The sequence below is a fragment of the Panthera onca genome, chromosome B4 (genome assembly GCF_046562875.1).
Source record: "Panthera onca isolate mPanOnc1 chromosome B4, mPanOnc1 haplotype 2, whole genome shotgun sequence".
NCBI lineage: Eukaryota > Metazoa > Chordata > Mammalia > Carnivora > Felidae > Panthera > Panthera onca.
The window spans coordinates 36,225,611-36,242,024 of record NC_138345.1 but is presented as its reverse complement, the minus strand read 5'-3'; the positions used below and the strand labels follow the sequence as shown (position 1 = coordinate 36,242,024).

Genomic DNA, 16,414 nt, shown 5'->3' with positions numbered 1-16,414 from the left:
TAGAAGAAAGAATCTTTCCATGATCTTGTGGTAGACAAAATTTTCTTATCCAGTATACAAAAAGCTCTGAACGTAAAAGACATATAAATGAAAAAAATTAGTTAGCTAAACCCCATTAATATTAAAAACTAGTTTTTAAATTATTTTTAATTTAAAAAATTAAAATGTGGATATACCTGCCTTCCAGGTATTATGCTAAGTGAAATAAATTAGAGAAAGACAAATACTGTGTTATCTAACTTATATATGAAATTTAAAACAAAACAAAATGAATACAGACTCACAGAAAAAGACATGAGTCTTGTTACCAGAGGTAGGAGGTGGGATGAGTGTGATGTGGAGGAAGGTAGTCAAAAAGCACAAGCTTCCAGTTATAAGATAAAATAAGTAGTAGGGATGTAGTGTACAACATGATGGCTGTAGCTAATAGTGCTCTATGATAAACGTAGGAATGTTGTTAAGAGAGCAAATCCTAAGAGTTCTCGTCAAAAGGAAGAAATCGGGGCACCTGGGTGGCTCAGTCGGTTAAGCATCTGACTACGGCTCATGTCATGATCTTGCAGTTCGTGAGTTCAAGCCCCGTGTCAGGCTCTGTGCTGATGTCTCAGAGCCTGGAGCATACTTCAGATTCTGTGTCTCCCTCCCTCACTTCCCCTCCCTTGCTTACACTCTGTTTCTCTCTCTCTCAAAAGTAAATACACATTAAAAAAATTTCAAAAGAAGGAAATTAGTTTTTTTCATTCTTTTCTTTTTATTGTATTTATATGTGATGATACATGTTAGCTGACCCTATTGTAATCATTTCACATATAAATATGTAAATCAAACCATCATGCTGTGTGCCTTAAAACTACACAGGGATTGATGTATGTCAATTATTTCTCAGTAAAACTGGAAAAAAGTTTTTTGTTTTTTTTTTTAATCAAAAGTTCCTTCAGTAAATTTTGCTATTTTCACACAGTGGAATTCCTATCTCATAGACATAACACATGAGTGAAGAAAATCTGTACTTAAAATTACATTCTATGTAATTCCATTTGTATAAACGAATAAGCAATACTAAGGTAGAATGCTAGAATAATGGCTACTCTTCATCTGGAAAGGGGATATGAGATGCATTTCTGGGGAACTCTTCATATTCTGTTTATAAGTCTGTGTTCTGATTACACAGGTGTGTTCAACTTAGAGAAAATTCTTCAAGTTGGATTTTTCATTTGTGGATTTTTCTGTATTTGTGTTGTATTTCAACAAAAAGCTTACCAAAAATTTTAGAGTATATATAAAGTGGACTTCCTATTTGTATAGAAAAGGAGGAATAAGTTGTTTTTATATGCTTGCTTATGTATATACATAATATCTAAATTATATAAGAAACTGATACCATGCCTTGCTTGGAGTAGTGAAAGATGAGAGGGAGATTTTTTTGAGATTTAAGGTGAGTTCATCATAGATGGACACATACCACACTTTATTAGAGCTTCTATAAAGGGTGCTGTCCATTACTGATTTTCTGTTACAAGAACGTACCTTGGCATATCATTTCAGTTCAGTTTTAAATAAGATTTTACATGAATTAAACTGATTAAAATGGAATCATCCTTACTGGTAGTTTTCTAAAGGGTGGATAGTGATTTATATTTACGCAAAGCTTGTAGATATGTCAATTCATATATATTCTTACAACAGTTATTTTCAAGCTATTAGCTGAGAATTAACTTGATCACTTCTGAAAATATACACAAAGTAAGGTGATTCAGGTGCCAAAACACTAAATGTGTCTGTTTGCTATCACTGTTTAGCAGCTGTTACCAATCAACGTGGAAACTTTGGTTGGGTATAAGGCACTAACTTCCTGGGGTCTGTTAACAACTCTGATTTGTTATATTGCAGTTTTGTCTCTACACTGTTCTCAGTTTTAGTATCACACAAGTTGGTTTTATGTAGGAATCAGTGAATGGCAAATCCCCCACCTCTTCCTCTGAAAAGGCTTGTTGTCACCAAAATTATTTCTTGGCAAGCAGCAACCTGACATAAACTCTTGTGATTGGTGCAGTTGGCTGGTTGATTACCTGGTTCAGGTTGATTTTTGGTATTAACACATTTTTGCCAGCATATATTTTCCTTCCGAATTAAAATGAACATGTCTATTTAAGTAATTCTGATTTGGACACCACCCAGCTTGAGTGGAAAAGATGGATGAAGTACATACTGTGTTCTCTTAGTTCCTTGTGTTTTAGAGTTCTGTCTTCTTTCCCTCAGGATTTTTTTCAAATCTTTTTAAAGCATTCGGTCTCCTCTGTCTTCTCTCTAGGTGGTTATGTATTTTTCTTCCTGCCTTCCTTGAGAAAACTCTACCTACCTGGCTTTAGAACAAGAAACTGTCTGATTAAATTCTAGCTATTTCTTCAAAAAGAAATTTTTTAAAGGTGTAAACAGAAAAATTTTTGGATGAATAAAAATGACTTATGTATGTTTATACTGAGTGTTATTATAGTCAAGTTTATGTCTTAAAATCCTTATAGAAATATTTTCTGTGATTTTGTTCCTCTATTTTTATCTGTGTTATACTGTTATTTTCATGAGTATTTGTGGACCACTTCCAAATCTTCAAGAGGGACTAACTGTGGCAGAGTGTGACTTCTTGAACTGATACCTTATATGCAATTGTGTTTATCAAAAAGGAAATGAAGTTCTTTTTGGTGAACCTGAAAGGCATTACAGTGGAGGGAAGACCAGAGATTTATTTCTTTATCTGGTATATTCTTTTTTTTTTTTTTTAATTTTTTTTTTTTCAATGTTTATTTATTTTTGGGACAGAGAGAGACAGAGCATGAACGGGGGAGGGGCAGAGAGAGAGGGAGACACAGAATCGGAAACAGGTTCCAGGCTCTGAGCCATCAGCCCAGAGCCTGACGCGGGGCTCGAACTCACGGACCGCGAGATCATGACCTGGCTGAAGTCGGATGCTTAACCGACTGCGCCACCCAGGCTCCCCTATCTGGTATATTCTTGATATATTTGTTTGATCCAGAAAGAGTACAGAATTTTTGATGTGTGTGTGTGTTTTTAATTTGTAGACCCAGAAATTGCCCGTTACTTTGCTCCTCTGTCTTTAATTAATCAAAATGTTCAGTTGTTTTTTTTTTTTTTTTCCATACTTACCATAGGTGGAGGAGTTACTGATGGCCATGGAGAAAGTAAAGCAGGAACTGGAGTCCATGAAAGCAAAGCTGTCCTCTACCCAACAGTCTCTGGCAGAAAAGGAAACTCATTTGACCAATCTTCGGGCGGAGAGAAGAAAACACTTAGAGGAAGTTCTGGAGATGAAGTAAGTGTTTATAATCTTCCTTTTCAGGTATATGCATAGTAGAAAACCTGTTTCTCATTACTTTCATCCTCTGGCCCTACTTATTACTCCTAACACATTTAGCTTAATTTTAATGTAAACTTGTATTTCTCCCTAGAACAAATTTGGAACAAATTCTGGTCAAAATAGAATTATTTTTGCCTCTTCATTGAATTTTAAAGTCCTCGTGTGTGTGTGTGTGTGTGTGTGTGTGTGTGTAACCATATCCAGTTGCATCTCTGAAATTTCTAAAATTGTATGGAAAATTCAGCCATTATTTTTGAGTTTACTGAGGAACATGACTGTTGGTTCTGAGGTCATATGATAGCTAGGGACTTTTTTAAAACATTTTTTATTATAACCACTTCTGAAAGTATGTAAAAGTAGAGAGAATAGTATAATGAGCCCGTATGTACTTATCCTCCATATTTAAGAGCTAACAGTTTGCCACATTCTCCAATTTTTACAAAGTCGTCAATTTTAACAGAACTTTGATGTACATCATTTTCCTACTACTCTCCTGAGATAATCTGTAGTGAAGCATGTGCATGTCTGCTGGTACACAATAGATGCTTTTCCTTCATTGTGAACTTTGGAGCTCTGGTTTCTTTCTCTTTAAAACAAATATGTCTCTTTTGAGAGTTCAGTAGTATTTTCTCCTTTATTATTCCCAACCTTCACCTCTGTGTTGTCATCCTGCTCCCAGGTTTTATGAAAAATTTATCCTGGGATAGCTTGGTTACCTTCTTTACTTCAACAGCTACCTGTATTTTTGTTGTCTTCCCTTCTATTTCGGAAGAGATACTCTCTCTCCTTCAGCAGCTTCTGGCAGCTGTCTGGGCAGCTTCTGGTCTCTGTCACAGGTTTTAAGCCCAGGTCCACAGCTCTGCAGCCTTCCTTTGTTAATTTTCTCCCATATAATCTGTGCTCACTTTCTATTAGTTTCTTCTTCTCTCCATAAATACTGGGTCTCTTTGACCTACGATAAACAAACTTCTCAGACCAGCTAGTGCTTTAGGCTAATATCCAAATTATAGACTAGAAGAGGACCTTACCATTATACCTTAGTGTGAATTTTCCACGGCACATGTGATATTCTGATAGCAACCTAAGAGTCAAGGAAGAAATTCTTGTGGTGTCACCTGCATTTATGGATTTTTAGACCACAGTGCAAGGTTAAAAGATTCTAACCTTTTAGAAAAGCATTACAGGTGACCTGCTCTTGGAAATGACGCATACTTGAAGCCAGAAATAAATCGACATGCTTGGGAGAATGGAGAGAGAGGTTAGGGTTCTGAGTATCATCAGGACAATAGAAGTTGGTGAATATGCTTCTTAGGGAGCAGTTAGTGAAGGAAATATAAGACAAGTTTTTTGTCACTGGTGGTTAAAATTCAAAACCTGATATTTTGGAGATGGAGTAATAGAGGTAACTTTTGGTGATAAAGCATACAATCATTTGGGTTTAAGAGATCTGGGACCCATTACTGAAAACATGGTAGGAGTTGAGAAGCAAATTAAATCAGAGCCCAAAGTAATTAAGGAAATGGACGAATGATGGATATAATGTTGTGGAAAACCAAGTATCACATGTGATCTTCCAAAGCAGAAACAGCCCTCACTAAAGTAACAGTGTGTAAGTTTTGTTTTGTTGTCTCCATGTACTTGACTTCACTTGTCAGATCTTTCCTACTAAGTACAAATCTGTATATAGCAAAATAGTGATGTATTTGTATAGAAATTTTCCTTTATTATTAGGGCCTTGCAAAGACATGAAAGAAGTTGTAAAAGAATGTTTGACTTCAAGCTATGAAAAGGAAGTTGCAATTTTTTTTTTCTTTTTTGGTACCACAGTGCTACACTCTGTTTTGAACTTCACTTTCCAAAGCAGGTCAGAGATTACATTTCTGAAAAATACTGTGATTAGCAAAACTATTTTTGGTGATGTCAAGCACTCACATAATAAGACAGGGATAAAAGATTATGTAGAGAAATTTGTAAGTAGTATTGAAATTTAATACACATTAAATGAAAGTTCTAGAAATAAAGTGCTAAAACCTGGCTCTGATAGATGACCTCTCTTTTTTTTTAATGTTTATTTATTTTTAGAGACAGAGAGCACGCGCATGAGCAGGGGAGGGGCAGAGAGAGAGTCTGAAGCAGGCTCCAGACTCTGAGCTGTCAGCACAGAGCCCGATGCAGAGCTCGAACTCATGAACCGTGAGATCATGACCTGAGCTAAAGTTGGACCCTCAACCACCTGAGCCACCTAGGCACCCTTATATGACCTATCTTTTTTTTTTTTTTTTTTTTTAATGTTTATTTATTTTTGAGACAGAGAGAGACAGAGCATGAACGGGGGAGGGTCAGACAGAGGGAGACACAGAATCTGAAACAGGCCCCAGGCTCTGAGCTGTCAGCACAGAGCCCGATGCGGGGCTCGAACTCACGGACCACGAGATCATGACCTGAGCCAAAGTCGGCCACTTAACCGACTGAGCCACCCAGGTGCCCCATGACCTATCTTTTAAATCACCTTCTTCCATAGCTCAGAATATATTCTGTGGTATCATGATGTTCTTAGTCAGATTTTTCATAAGTTTTGTGTCATGCAGATTTGCCAACATAAAGTTTTAAAAGTAGTCCTTGCTTTAATTTGCATTTAAATTTCCCCTTGTTGTCTTTTAGTTTCATATGTTAGTAAAATTGTTGTTTAATACCTTCCTTTTAATAAGTTCTCTCAGCACATTAGACCTAATCCTCTATCCAAATATTGTTAAGAGAGTGGTGGTTTTATTAGCAGATCCTCTCTGTTTGCACTGCCCTGTAAGCCAACCCACATGGCACTACCAAGTCTGTGAAGCAGCAGATATTTTATTCTTTCCCCTAGAACAGTGAATTGAATTCCCTATTTTTTTTTTTAGTGTAAATTTCCAGGGGCACCTGGGTGGCTCAGTCGGTTAAGCGGCTGACTTCAGCTTGGGTCATGATCTCACAGTTCATGAGTTTTAAGCCCTGCATAGGACTCTGCTGTCAGCATGGGGCCTGCTTCAGATCTTCTGTCCCCCTCTCTCTCTGCCCATCCCCTGCTTGTTCTTTTCCTTCCCCGCCCCCCTCAATAAATAAATTTTAAAAATGTAGATTTCCAAAGTATGCATACTTATAAATGATTCATAAAACCTCAGTTGAAAACTACAACATAAGTGTAATTATACACAAAACACTATGGTTGACATATAGTGGGTTCTAATGCAGTGAGCTTTTGATTCATTTTCACTAATGTAGCTAACCAAGACAATAGCCTTTCTTCTGCTATATTCTGGATTCCTTTTCTCCATATGTTGAACAAGTTCTGCTAATCTGTCCTCATTTGAGCTTATCTCAGTTTCTACAACTTTGCTCAGAATTTACTTCATTCTTTTGTCAATTTGTAAGATGTTTACTACGTCCAACTAGTTCTACATGATACCTGCCTCTAATTACTTGTGGCAACTAGGAAGAACATACTTCCTGGAATAAAAGAGCCTGAATCAGAACTTATTAGCTCTATGACTTCAGCAAGTTCTTTAACGTCTTGGTGCCTCAATCTGCTCATTTTTAAAATGGCAAGTAATGGGGCATCTGGGTGGCTCAGTCAGTTAAGTGTCCAACTTCGGCTTAGGTCGTGATCTCACGGTTTGTGCATTCGAGCTCCACATTGGGCTTTGTGCTGACAGCTCAGAGCCTGGAGCCTGCTTCAGATTCTGTGTCTCCCTCACTCTCTGCCCCTCCCCCACTTGCACTCTCTCTCTCAAAAATGAACATTAAAAAAAATGGCAAAAATAATTGCTTCTGCTTCACAGAATTTTCATGACAATAAAATAAGAAATTAAAAAGGAAAAAGGCAATAACCTTACCTGTGGATATTGACAGTGACAACCAGATTCTTCACTGTAATCATGGCAGGACCCACCATATTTTAAATGTTTACAGTGTTTAATTATTGATCATTGAATACATGAAAAGAATTGTTCATTATAACCAGAGAACTTGAAATGCAGAAGAAATATGAGAGGAATGTGATGTACAAGAGACTGAAACATGCATATATGTGACTTCAAACCTAGAGTAAGAAAAGTCTCCCCTGAGGAAAAGGCAGCCAGCCTGTATATATAAAAAATACAGAAAATTTGTTAACAAAGCGCTAGAATAGTCTAGTTTTTTGCAATAATCCTGACCACATCAGACCAAATGGAATGACCTAATCATTCTTTTCCAACCCTAGCATTTATGATTGTAATTTTTGAGCATCTGTTACAAACAAATGGTGGCCATGAGTTTTGGGAGACATATGAAACTGTTCACTTGGTAGCATGCCAATGAGTCAGTAGAAACATTTGAGTTGGTTAGCCAGCTTTGAAAGGAGCATTTTTATTGGCAGATCCCATGTTGGTTCTTCTTTTACTTATGCTGTGGTTTTGTTAGCCATTATTTTTTAATTCTGCTTTTATATTAGTCTCTTTCCCTAAGAAATGAAGGATGAATTGGAGAAGGGAAAAAATAACAAAATAACAATGCTAATAACCATAATAAATGTTAGGTATCAATTCAGGTCATGAGTTTGAGTAGTAAGATCTAGATATGGTTCATCCTCTGCTGCCTCACACTCACACTCCTGCTGCTGTGTCACCTTATGTCAGTACTATGAATAAAAAGACTAATTTTTCATTTTTAATAAACATTTTTATTAAACTATGAATATGACTACCCTGAGAACAGGTTTATTTAGGGAAGTGGTGGAAAACCTCTTTAGTTTCTTTGAGAATCCAGAGTTGTTTGATAAGTAGCATTCCATTAGTAAAGTTGGCAGAGAAATTCAAACTTCTGGGGCTAAATTATATACTCTTGAGATGCCTTTTGGCTAAAGAAAGATCTGACTTCCCACAAATAAAATAAATTTTTGCATGTACCTAGAAGGAGTCCAATAATATAATCTAAGTTCTGACATTTAAAGAATCTTTGCCTTTTAAGTGAGAAAAATAGAATTTATTTAGAATTTAAGCTATAGAAAATGGTTACTCAAAAGAGTCCAGGCTTTTTTGCCTAATACTTTGGGGCTAGTATAGGTTAGGTGTTAATCTGTTATACCTTGAATAATTAAAATTAGTTTGTGTTATAAATTATTTTTGTATTACTAATTATTTTTATTCTGATATCCTGTAGTATTTCATTTTTAAATTTATCGTAAAGTTGCTGACATTAAAAAAAAATCCCATTTGGAAATTGATCACAGTCTTCCAAATTAACCACAAAATTGGGGAGTTACACAAATTATATCCCAGGAACAGTTATACCCTAGTAACAAATTGAAGCGCATTCTAAGTTACATAAGAATATGTGTACTTTTTGCAAAGCCACATTTATCTATGGTTCCATCAGATGCCTATCTTGGAAGCAGTAGACCTATGATAAAAGACTTATGGTGAAGTTGGAAGCATTTTTCACAGCGGCCTAAAATACAGAAGTTTAAATATTCTTTAGGAAATCACATAAATATAAAAATTTCCTATACTTGAATTGAAAAAGGAAACAAAGTATGTTGTATAGCATAACTATCAACAACACTGGTGGGCCCATCCTTGTTGAAATGATAAAGCAGGATGTGTGTCTGTAATCAACTATCCCTTGGGACTTTGGGTTTTCCTCTCTAGTCTTGATTAACTCCTTAATTTTGCCTCCTTTTTTTCAGCCCTGATCTCCAGCTCACTTATATACCCACCTTATGGAATGATCTTAACTGTTACTAGCGTCTTTCCTCATCAGACTGATAGTTTGCTTGGGGCTCTAAGTTGTTATAGAACAGTGGAAGAAATGGCTTTAATGGATGTAGTAATTATTAGAATTTTTTACCTCTTTGTGCTCCTAAACTTTGATCGTGATGCTCAGCTTCTCACAAAACGGCATGTGTATTACAAATGTTTTTCTCAAATCTTTTTATTTTCTTGTGACCTGAATTGGAATCAGTTACAAATAACCCCAAATATCCCATGCCTTTCTCCTCCCTTAAAGCCTTAATCCACTTTTTTGCCATTTAGAGTCAGGTGTAACTTTTTTTTTTTTTTTAAATGTTTATTTATTTACTTTTGAGAGAGGGTGCGAGCACAAGTGGAGGAGGGACAGAGAGAGAGAGACATAGAGAGAGAGATGCAGAATGTGAAGCAGGCTCCAGACTCCGAGCTGTCAGCGCAGACCTCAGACCCATGAACGGTGAGATCATAACCTGAGCCGAAGTCAGACGCTCAACCGACTGAACCACCCAGATGCCCCCAGATGTAACTTCTAAACAGAAGAAACCATTTTCTTAAAAAAAAAAAATCATGCTTCTTAATCATCTTTTTCATGTGAAGAGCCTCAAATGACTGGAATAATCTCTAAGTAGCAAGTAAAGCATTGAGCTTTACAGATAAAGGCTCCCAAAGTACCTCTCTTTTTCAGCTTTTATAGTGCTTTCTCTGCCCCATGGATATATATGGTTTGTATGTAAGAATGTCCCCCTCTCTCCGGCCCTCCCTTCTCTCTCTCTCTCTCTCTCAAAAAAAAAATTGGAGATAAAAAGAAATGGAGCTTCTTTTAAAGTAGTGAGAAAAAATTATTAGCCTAGAATTCTATGGCCAAATAAAAAGACTCTTAAAAAACTAGGATTAAATATAGACATTTTCATATAAACAAACATGAAAAGTCTTCATTTCTAGAAGGCACACTCTTCTATAAGAAGTTATGAATGGATGTTTCAGCTGAGAGGAAATGAAACCAGATGGGAACATGAATCGGTAGGAAAGAATAAAGAACACCAAACCTGGTAAATTAGTTGAGATTTATAGAAACTTTTTTTTTTTTTATCATTCTTTAAAAGACAACTGACTATTTAAAGCAAAAGTAATGGCATTATTTGGTGGAGTTTATGATGTATATAAAAGGGAATATGACCATAATAGCACAAGAGGTTGGGGAGAAACTTTATATTTTAAGGTTGTTACCTTTGTGAAATAGAAAGTAGGAAGTATCAGTTGTGAAGATTTATAATTTCTGATCTTAATGGACTGTGGTAAGTTAAGGATGCATATTGTTAGCTGTAAAGGAACTTCAAAAAGTTAGCCACAAAAACAGAAATAAAAAAAAAAAAAAAACAACCTTCCCTGAAAATTCAGTAGAGGAAATAAAACATAATGCTAAAATTATTTCATTTACTCAGAAAAAAAAGGGCACGAAAGGAACAACAGAGCAACAAAGAATAGAAGGGATAAATGTATGATAGATAGAAATTCAGTGTATCAATACTTATGTCACAGTGAAATGGGCTAAAACATTAAGGATTGAGATTATCAGAATGAATTTAAAAAAAGAAGCAATGTTGTCTGTAAGACATATACTGTTATAAACACAGATCTTGAAATTAAAGAATGGAAAAAGATGGTCCTTGTAAATAGTAATCCAAAAGAAACCTGGTATGGCTATATTAATATCAGATGCAGGAGACTTCCAAAGAGTCTTCCTGAATTAAAGGAGGATTTATCATAATGATAAAGGAGACAATTCATTAGAAAGACACAGCAGTTCTTTACATAATGTATATACCTAATAACAGAGCTTCACAATTCATGAAGGGCAAACTGAAAGAACTAATGTGAAAAACAGACAAATCCATAGCCCTTAGTCATCACTGGAGATTATAACCCCTCTTTCTCAGAAATTGATAGAATAAGTGAATAAAAAAATAAGCAGTAGGGGCATCTGGGTGGCTCAGTTGGTTGGGTGACCAACTTCGGCTCAGGCCACAATTTCGCAGTTTGTGAGTTCGAGTCCCGCATCAGGCTCTGTGCTGATTGCTGGGAGCCTGGAGTCTGCTTCGGATTCTACCTCTCTCTACCCCTCCCCTGTCATGCTCTGTGTCTCTCTGTCTCTCAATAATAAATAAATGTTAAAAAAGTAAGCAGTAAAAATACAGATTATTCGAGACTATTAATTTGACTTATTTAATATTTATAGAATAGTACACCCAACAACTGAAGGACGTATATGTTTTCTGAATATGTATGGAATGTTCACCAATGTAGACCATATGCTGGACCATAAAAATAAATTTAATAAGTTTCAGAAGACTAAATATGTCAGAATTGTTCTCTGACCACAATGGAATTAAGTTAGAAATTAATAAGATATCTGGGAAGGCTCTCAAATGTTTGGAAATTAAATAATACAGTTCTAAATACCACGGCTCAGAAAAATCATAAGGATTATGAGAAATCATTTTGAACTTAATGAAAATATAAATGTTAAATTTTGTGTTATATAGTTGTACTAGTACTTAAGTGGGAAACTTCCACTTTTGAATGCCTGTATCAGAAAAGAAGAAAGTACAAATTCAGTTATCTGAGTTTCTACACTACAGTATTAGAAAAAGAAAGACCAAAGTGTAAACAAAAGTAAATAGAAAGGAGGAAATAATAAAGATAAGAGCAAAAATCAAGGAAATAGAAAACAGCACAGAAAATTCACAAAGTCAACCATGGTTTGTCAGAGAATTAATAAATTGATAGGCCCCTAGCAAGACTCATCCAAGGAAGAAGGAAGACACAAGAATTAACAATATTTGGAATGAAAGAGGGAACAAGGGATATCATTCAAGATTCTAAGGACATTTGAGAAGACAATAAGAATATTTAGGGGCACCTGGGTGCTCCGCCAGTTAAGCATCTGACTTCTGCTCAGGTCATGATATCATGGTTTGTGAATTCGAGTCCCGTGTCAGGTTCTGTGCTGACAGCTCAGAGCCTGGACCATGCTTCCGATTCTGTGTCTCCATCTCTCTCTGTTCCTCCCCTACTCATGCTCTCTATCTCAAAAATAAACATTAAAACAAAAAGTGTTTTTTAAATGAACATTTAGAATACGTTTATACCAATAAATGTGATAACTTAGGTACAATAGACAAATTCCTTGAAAAATAGTTCATCAGAACTGGCTCAGAATTAGGAATATAAAATCAACCAGCCTGTATCTATTAAAGATACTGAATTTATAATCAAAAACATTTCCACAAATAAAACTCCAGGCCCAGATGTCTTCACTGGTGAATTATACTAAACGTCTAAGTAAGAAATATTAATAATCTTTTTTTAAATTTTTTTTAATCTTTATTCATTTTTAAGAGAGACAGAGTGCAAGCAGGGGAGAGGCAGAGAGAGAGGGAGACACAGAATCTGAAGCAGTCTCCAGGCTCTGAGCTATCAGCACAGAGCCCAACACAGGACTCAAACCCACAAGCTTTGAGATCATGACCTGAGCCGAAGTCGGACGCTTAACCGATTGAGCCACCTAGGCACCCCAGAAATAATAACAGTCTTATAGAAACTCTTTCAGAAAATAGAGAAGGAAATACTTAATTCATCTTTGAGACCAGAATTTGCCCCACATCTAAATCTGGCAAGGACATGATAAAAGGAGAATATCAAAAGTCAGTCTACCTCATGAACATTGACATTAAAGTCCCCAACAGCCTTGGAAAATTGAATCTAACATAAGAAGAAAGCTAACATATTAACAGCCAAATTAGGCTTATTTATGGAATGTAAGGTTTGTTCAGGTATCAAAAATGAATTTATTAAATTCACTACATTAAGAAAATAAAAATGATACAATTATCAGTACATTGAGAAACCTGTTTTGACAAAAGGCAACATCGATTCATGATAAAAACTCTTAACTTACTTGGAGTAGAAAATAGTTTCTTCAGTTCAATAAAGAAAACAAATGAAAAATTCACAGCTAGCGTCGCACCTAACGATGAAAGTTGAACACTTTCCCTGTAAGATTGCAAAGGATATAATGATGTCCATTTTTATAAGCGATGAATCATGGGAATCTACCCCCAAAGCCGAGAGCACACTGTATATGCTGTATATTAGCTAACTTGACAATATATTAAATAGATAAATGAAAAAAAAGATGTCCACTTTTATCCCACTGTTCATAATTACATTGGAGATCCTAGTTATGTAATTTTGTCAAGAAAAGAAAGAATAAAATTCAAAAGGTAGTACAGTATTCTTTATACACAGATAATGTGATTAAGCAGCGCAATACATAAAAATCAGTTGTATTTCCATATACTGGCAGCAAATAAATGGAAACTGATATGTTAGAAAATGTTATTTATAATGGCATCAGAATACATAAAGTATTTCTGAATAAATTTAACAAAAATCATATAAGATCTTTACACTAAAAACTACAGAATATACTCAGAGAAAAATTTAAAAACACCTACATAATAGAGATATATCTAGTTTATGATTTGAATAAGGAAGCTTTAAGATACCCATATTCCCCAAATTGATTTATATTTGCACCTCGATCACAGCCAAAATCACAGGGGGTTTTTGGATAGAAACTGACAATTGGAGTCTAAAATTTATATGGAATTGCAATGGATATGGTAGGGTGAGTCCAATTTTGAAAGGAACTGAGTTGGAAGACTTGTACTATCTAATTTAAACTCTTGCTATAAAATGACAGTAATAAAAAAATGTAGTATTGGCATGAAGACTGGCATATAAAATAATAAAACAGAATAAAGAGTATAGCAATAGACTTACCTATTAACAGTCAAAGGCACCAATGGAGAAACAGACATCTTTTCAATAATTGATGTCTGTAGGGTCAATATGAGGTAAAAACCTTATACTATATGCAAAAATTAATTCAAAATGCATCTTAGACTTAAAAATAAAGGGTAAAACCATAATCTTCTGGAGGAAAACAGGAAGCTTTGGAGTAGGCAAAGATTTCTCAGTATACAAAAGACACCAACCATAAAAGAAAAAAATTGATAAATTGGACTTCATCAAAATTAAAAGCTGTTCTTCAAAAGACACCATTAAGAAAATGGAAATAACTAAATGTTAAAGATAAAAGGTATATATCTGTAAAGGATTTTGTACAGAACTTTACAAATGATGTTAAATATCTATTACCTGTGTGTTTCTTTAAAAAATTGTTTTTAATGTTTATTTTTGAGAGAGAGAGAACTAGCACAGGAGAGGCAGAGAGAGAGAGAGAGAGAGAGAGAGAGAGCTAGCAGGGGAGAGGCAGAGAGAGAGGGAGATACAGAATCCAAAGCAAGCTCCAGGCTCTGAGCTGTCAGCACAGAGTCCAATGCAAGGCTCAAACTCACAAACCATGAAATTATTACCTGAGCCCAAGTTGGATGCTTAACCACCTGAGCCACCCAGGCGCCCTGCATGTGTGTTTCCATAGGATTTACCCCATTGTGTTACAGTCATTTTTTTGCAGGCTTTATTTTCCTCCAGACACCTGACATTCAGAAGTGTTGCTTATTTTGGATCTCTGGAAATAAGCCTAGTACCCAACACATAACTGGCACACAGTATGTATTTTTTGAATTGTACTAAATTATTTTTATCTTCAAAGTGAAAGTATTCTAAGAGAATATAAAGGCAAATAACTTTTTAAAATAGCCTTTGTGTTATTTGTCTTTTCTACAAGTTAGATTTTCAGGACACATTGAACATCGTTTAGCCCAGGATTCATCTTTTCTCTCTGGTTTAATAATCTAGGAAATTAAATAAAAGATGCTTATTTGGGGGGCTCCTGGCTGGCCCAGTCAGTAGAACATCAGACTCTTGATCTCGCCATTGTGAGTTTGAGGCCCACATTGGGCGTGGAATTTACTTTTTTTAAAAAGATCCTTGTTTGGTTAGGAACTGTTGCTATGGAAAATATTTGTGATACACACATCAATTTCAGACCTAAGTCATTGTCTGAGAGAAAACAGATGAACCTCTTATTTTAACAAAGGATATCTTTGCTGTGCATATGAAAGCAGTTGTGGCTGGATTCATTCTTTGTCTTTTCTTCCACATAGTGACATTCTTATAATACCCCATCAACACTGGTATAATTTTCCACTCAGAATGAAGTTATTTCTTCTCAGTGTGTTTCTGACCAATGCATTTTCTGGTTAGAGATACTGTTGCTTTTTAGAGCTAGGTGGTTGGTTACTAACTATTAGAAATAGCAAGCACTTTTGGTCTTGAAATTGAACTTGAGTTTCATAGGTGGTAATGTACACATCTAGAATGGATTTACCAAAATATATCTCCCTCTTTAGGGCTCTGGCGCCATGTTTGGTGTTAGCTTTCAAGCTCAAAGTACCCACAAATATAGCAGTCCTTTGGTATTCCTTTGTCTTTGGGTACGCCTACCTCATACAACCTTCCTTTTCTTTTGTTATTTCTTTGGGTTTTGTTCTTTTGGTTTTTAGTTTTTTCGGTTGCCTTTTGTTTTTTGGGTTTTTGGAGTCTTGTTTTTTGTTTTGCTCTCATTTCTTTTTCTTTGTATATGCATTTTCTTAGCTCATTTATAAAACATTTGAAATCCTTAGGATTATCAAATTGCCTTTATCTAATGGTTAAATTTGGAATTGGGCATTAAAATCATAAAAAGAGCAAGACAGTGCAAATAAGATGATTCTCTTATAAAAGTGTGATTGATTCAGATATGCTCTATGGATATTATTTATTTTTTAAAAATAATCAAGATCTGTATTCACTGTTCCTTTTTTCTTTTGTCAAAAGGCTGATATTAGAAATATTCATTTCCCTGCTCCCATAACATGAAATATAATAAAGTTCCATGTTACTGCTTTCATTTTCTTTTTTTCATCTTAGGGAGTGGCCAGTATAATGCATATTACTGAGTTGAATATGAACTAGATAAAAGTACTATCATGACCTTTCTAATATCCAGGTGCTTTTAAAAATGTTTATTTATTTTTGAGAGAGGGCAAGTAGGGGAGGGGCGCAGAGAAGGGGACAGAGGATCTGAAGCAGGCTCTGCCTTGCTAATAATAGCAAGCCCAGTGTGGGGCTCAAACTCATGAACCGCAAGATCATGACCTGAGCCAAAGTCGGATGCTCAACTGACTGAGCCACCCAGGTGCTCCTAATATCCCGGCTTCTACTTGAAACATTTATTTATAAGCAATTCCTACTTTTATTTTATTTATTC

General features: G+C 35.4%; 1 protein-coding gene across 13 annotated transcripts in view; it reads left to right on the top strand.

The window, feature by feature from the left end:
- ERC1 (ELKS/RAB6-interacting/CAST family member 1) overlaps positions 1–16,414 on the top strand; it is a 523,992-nt gene that overhangs the window by 286,765 nt on the left and 220,813 nt on the right. For all 13 annotated transcript variants that reach the window (XM_078450206.2, XM_078450210.2, XM_078450204.2 and 10 more), the window contains one exon: positions 3,168–3,328. In XM_078450206.2, the coding sequence (XP_078306332.1) occupies positions 3,168–3,328 (161 nt within the window). The remainder of the gene's footprint in view (positions 1–3,167; positions 3,329–16,414) is intronic.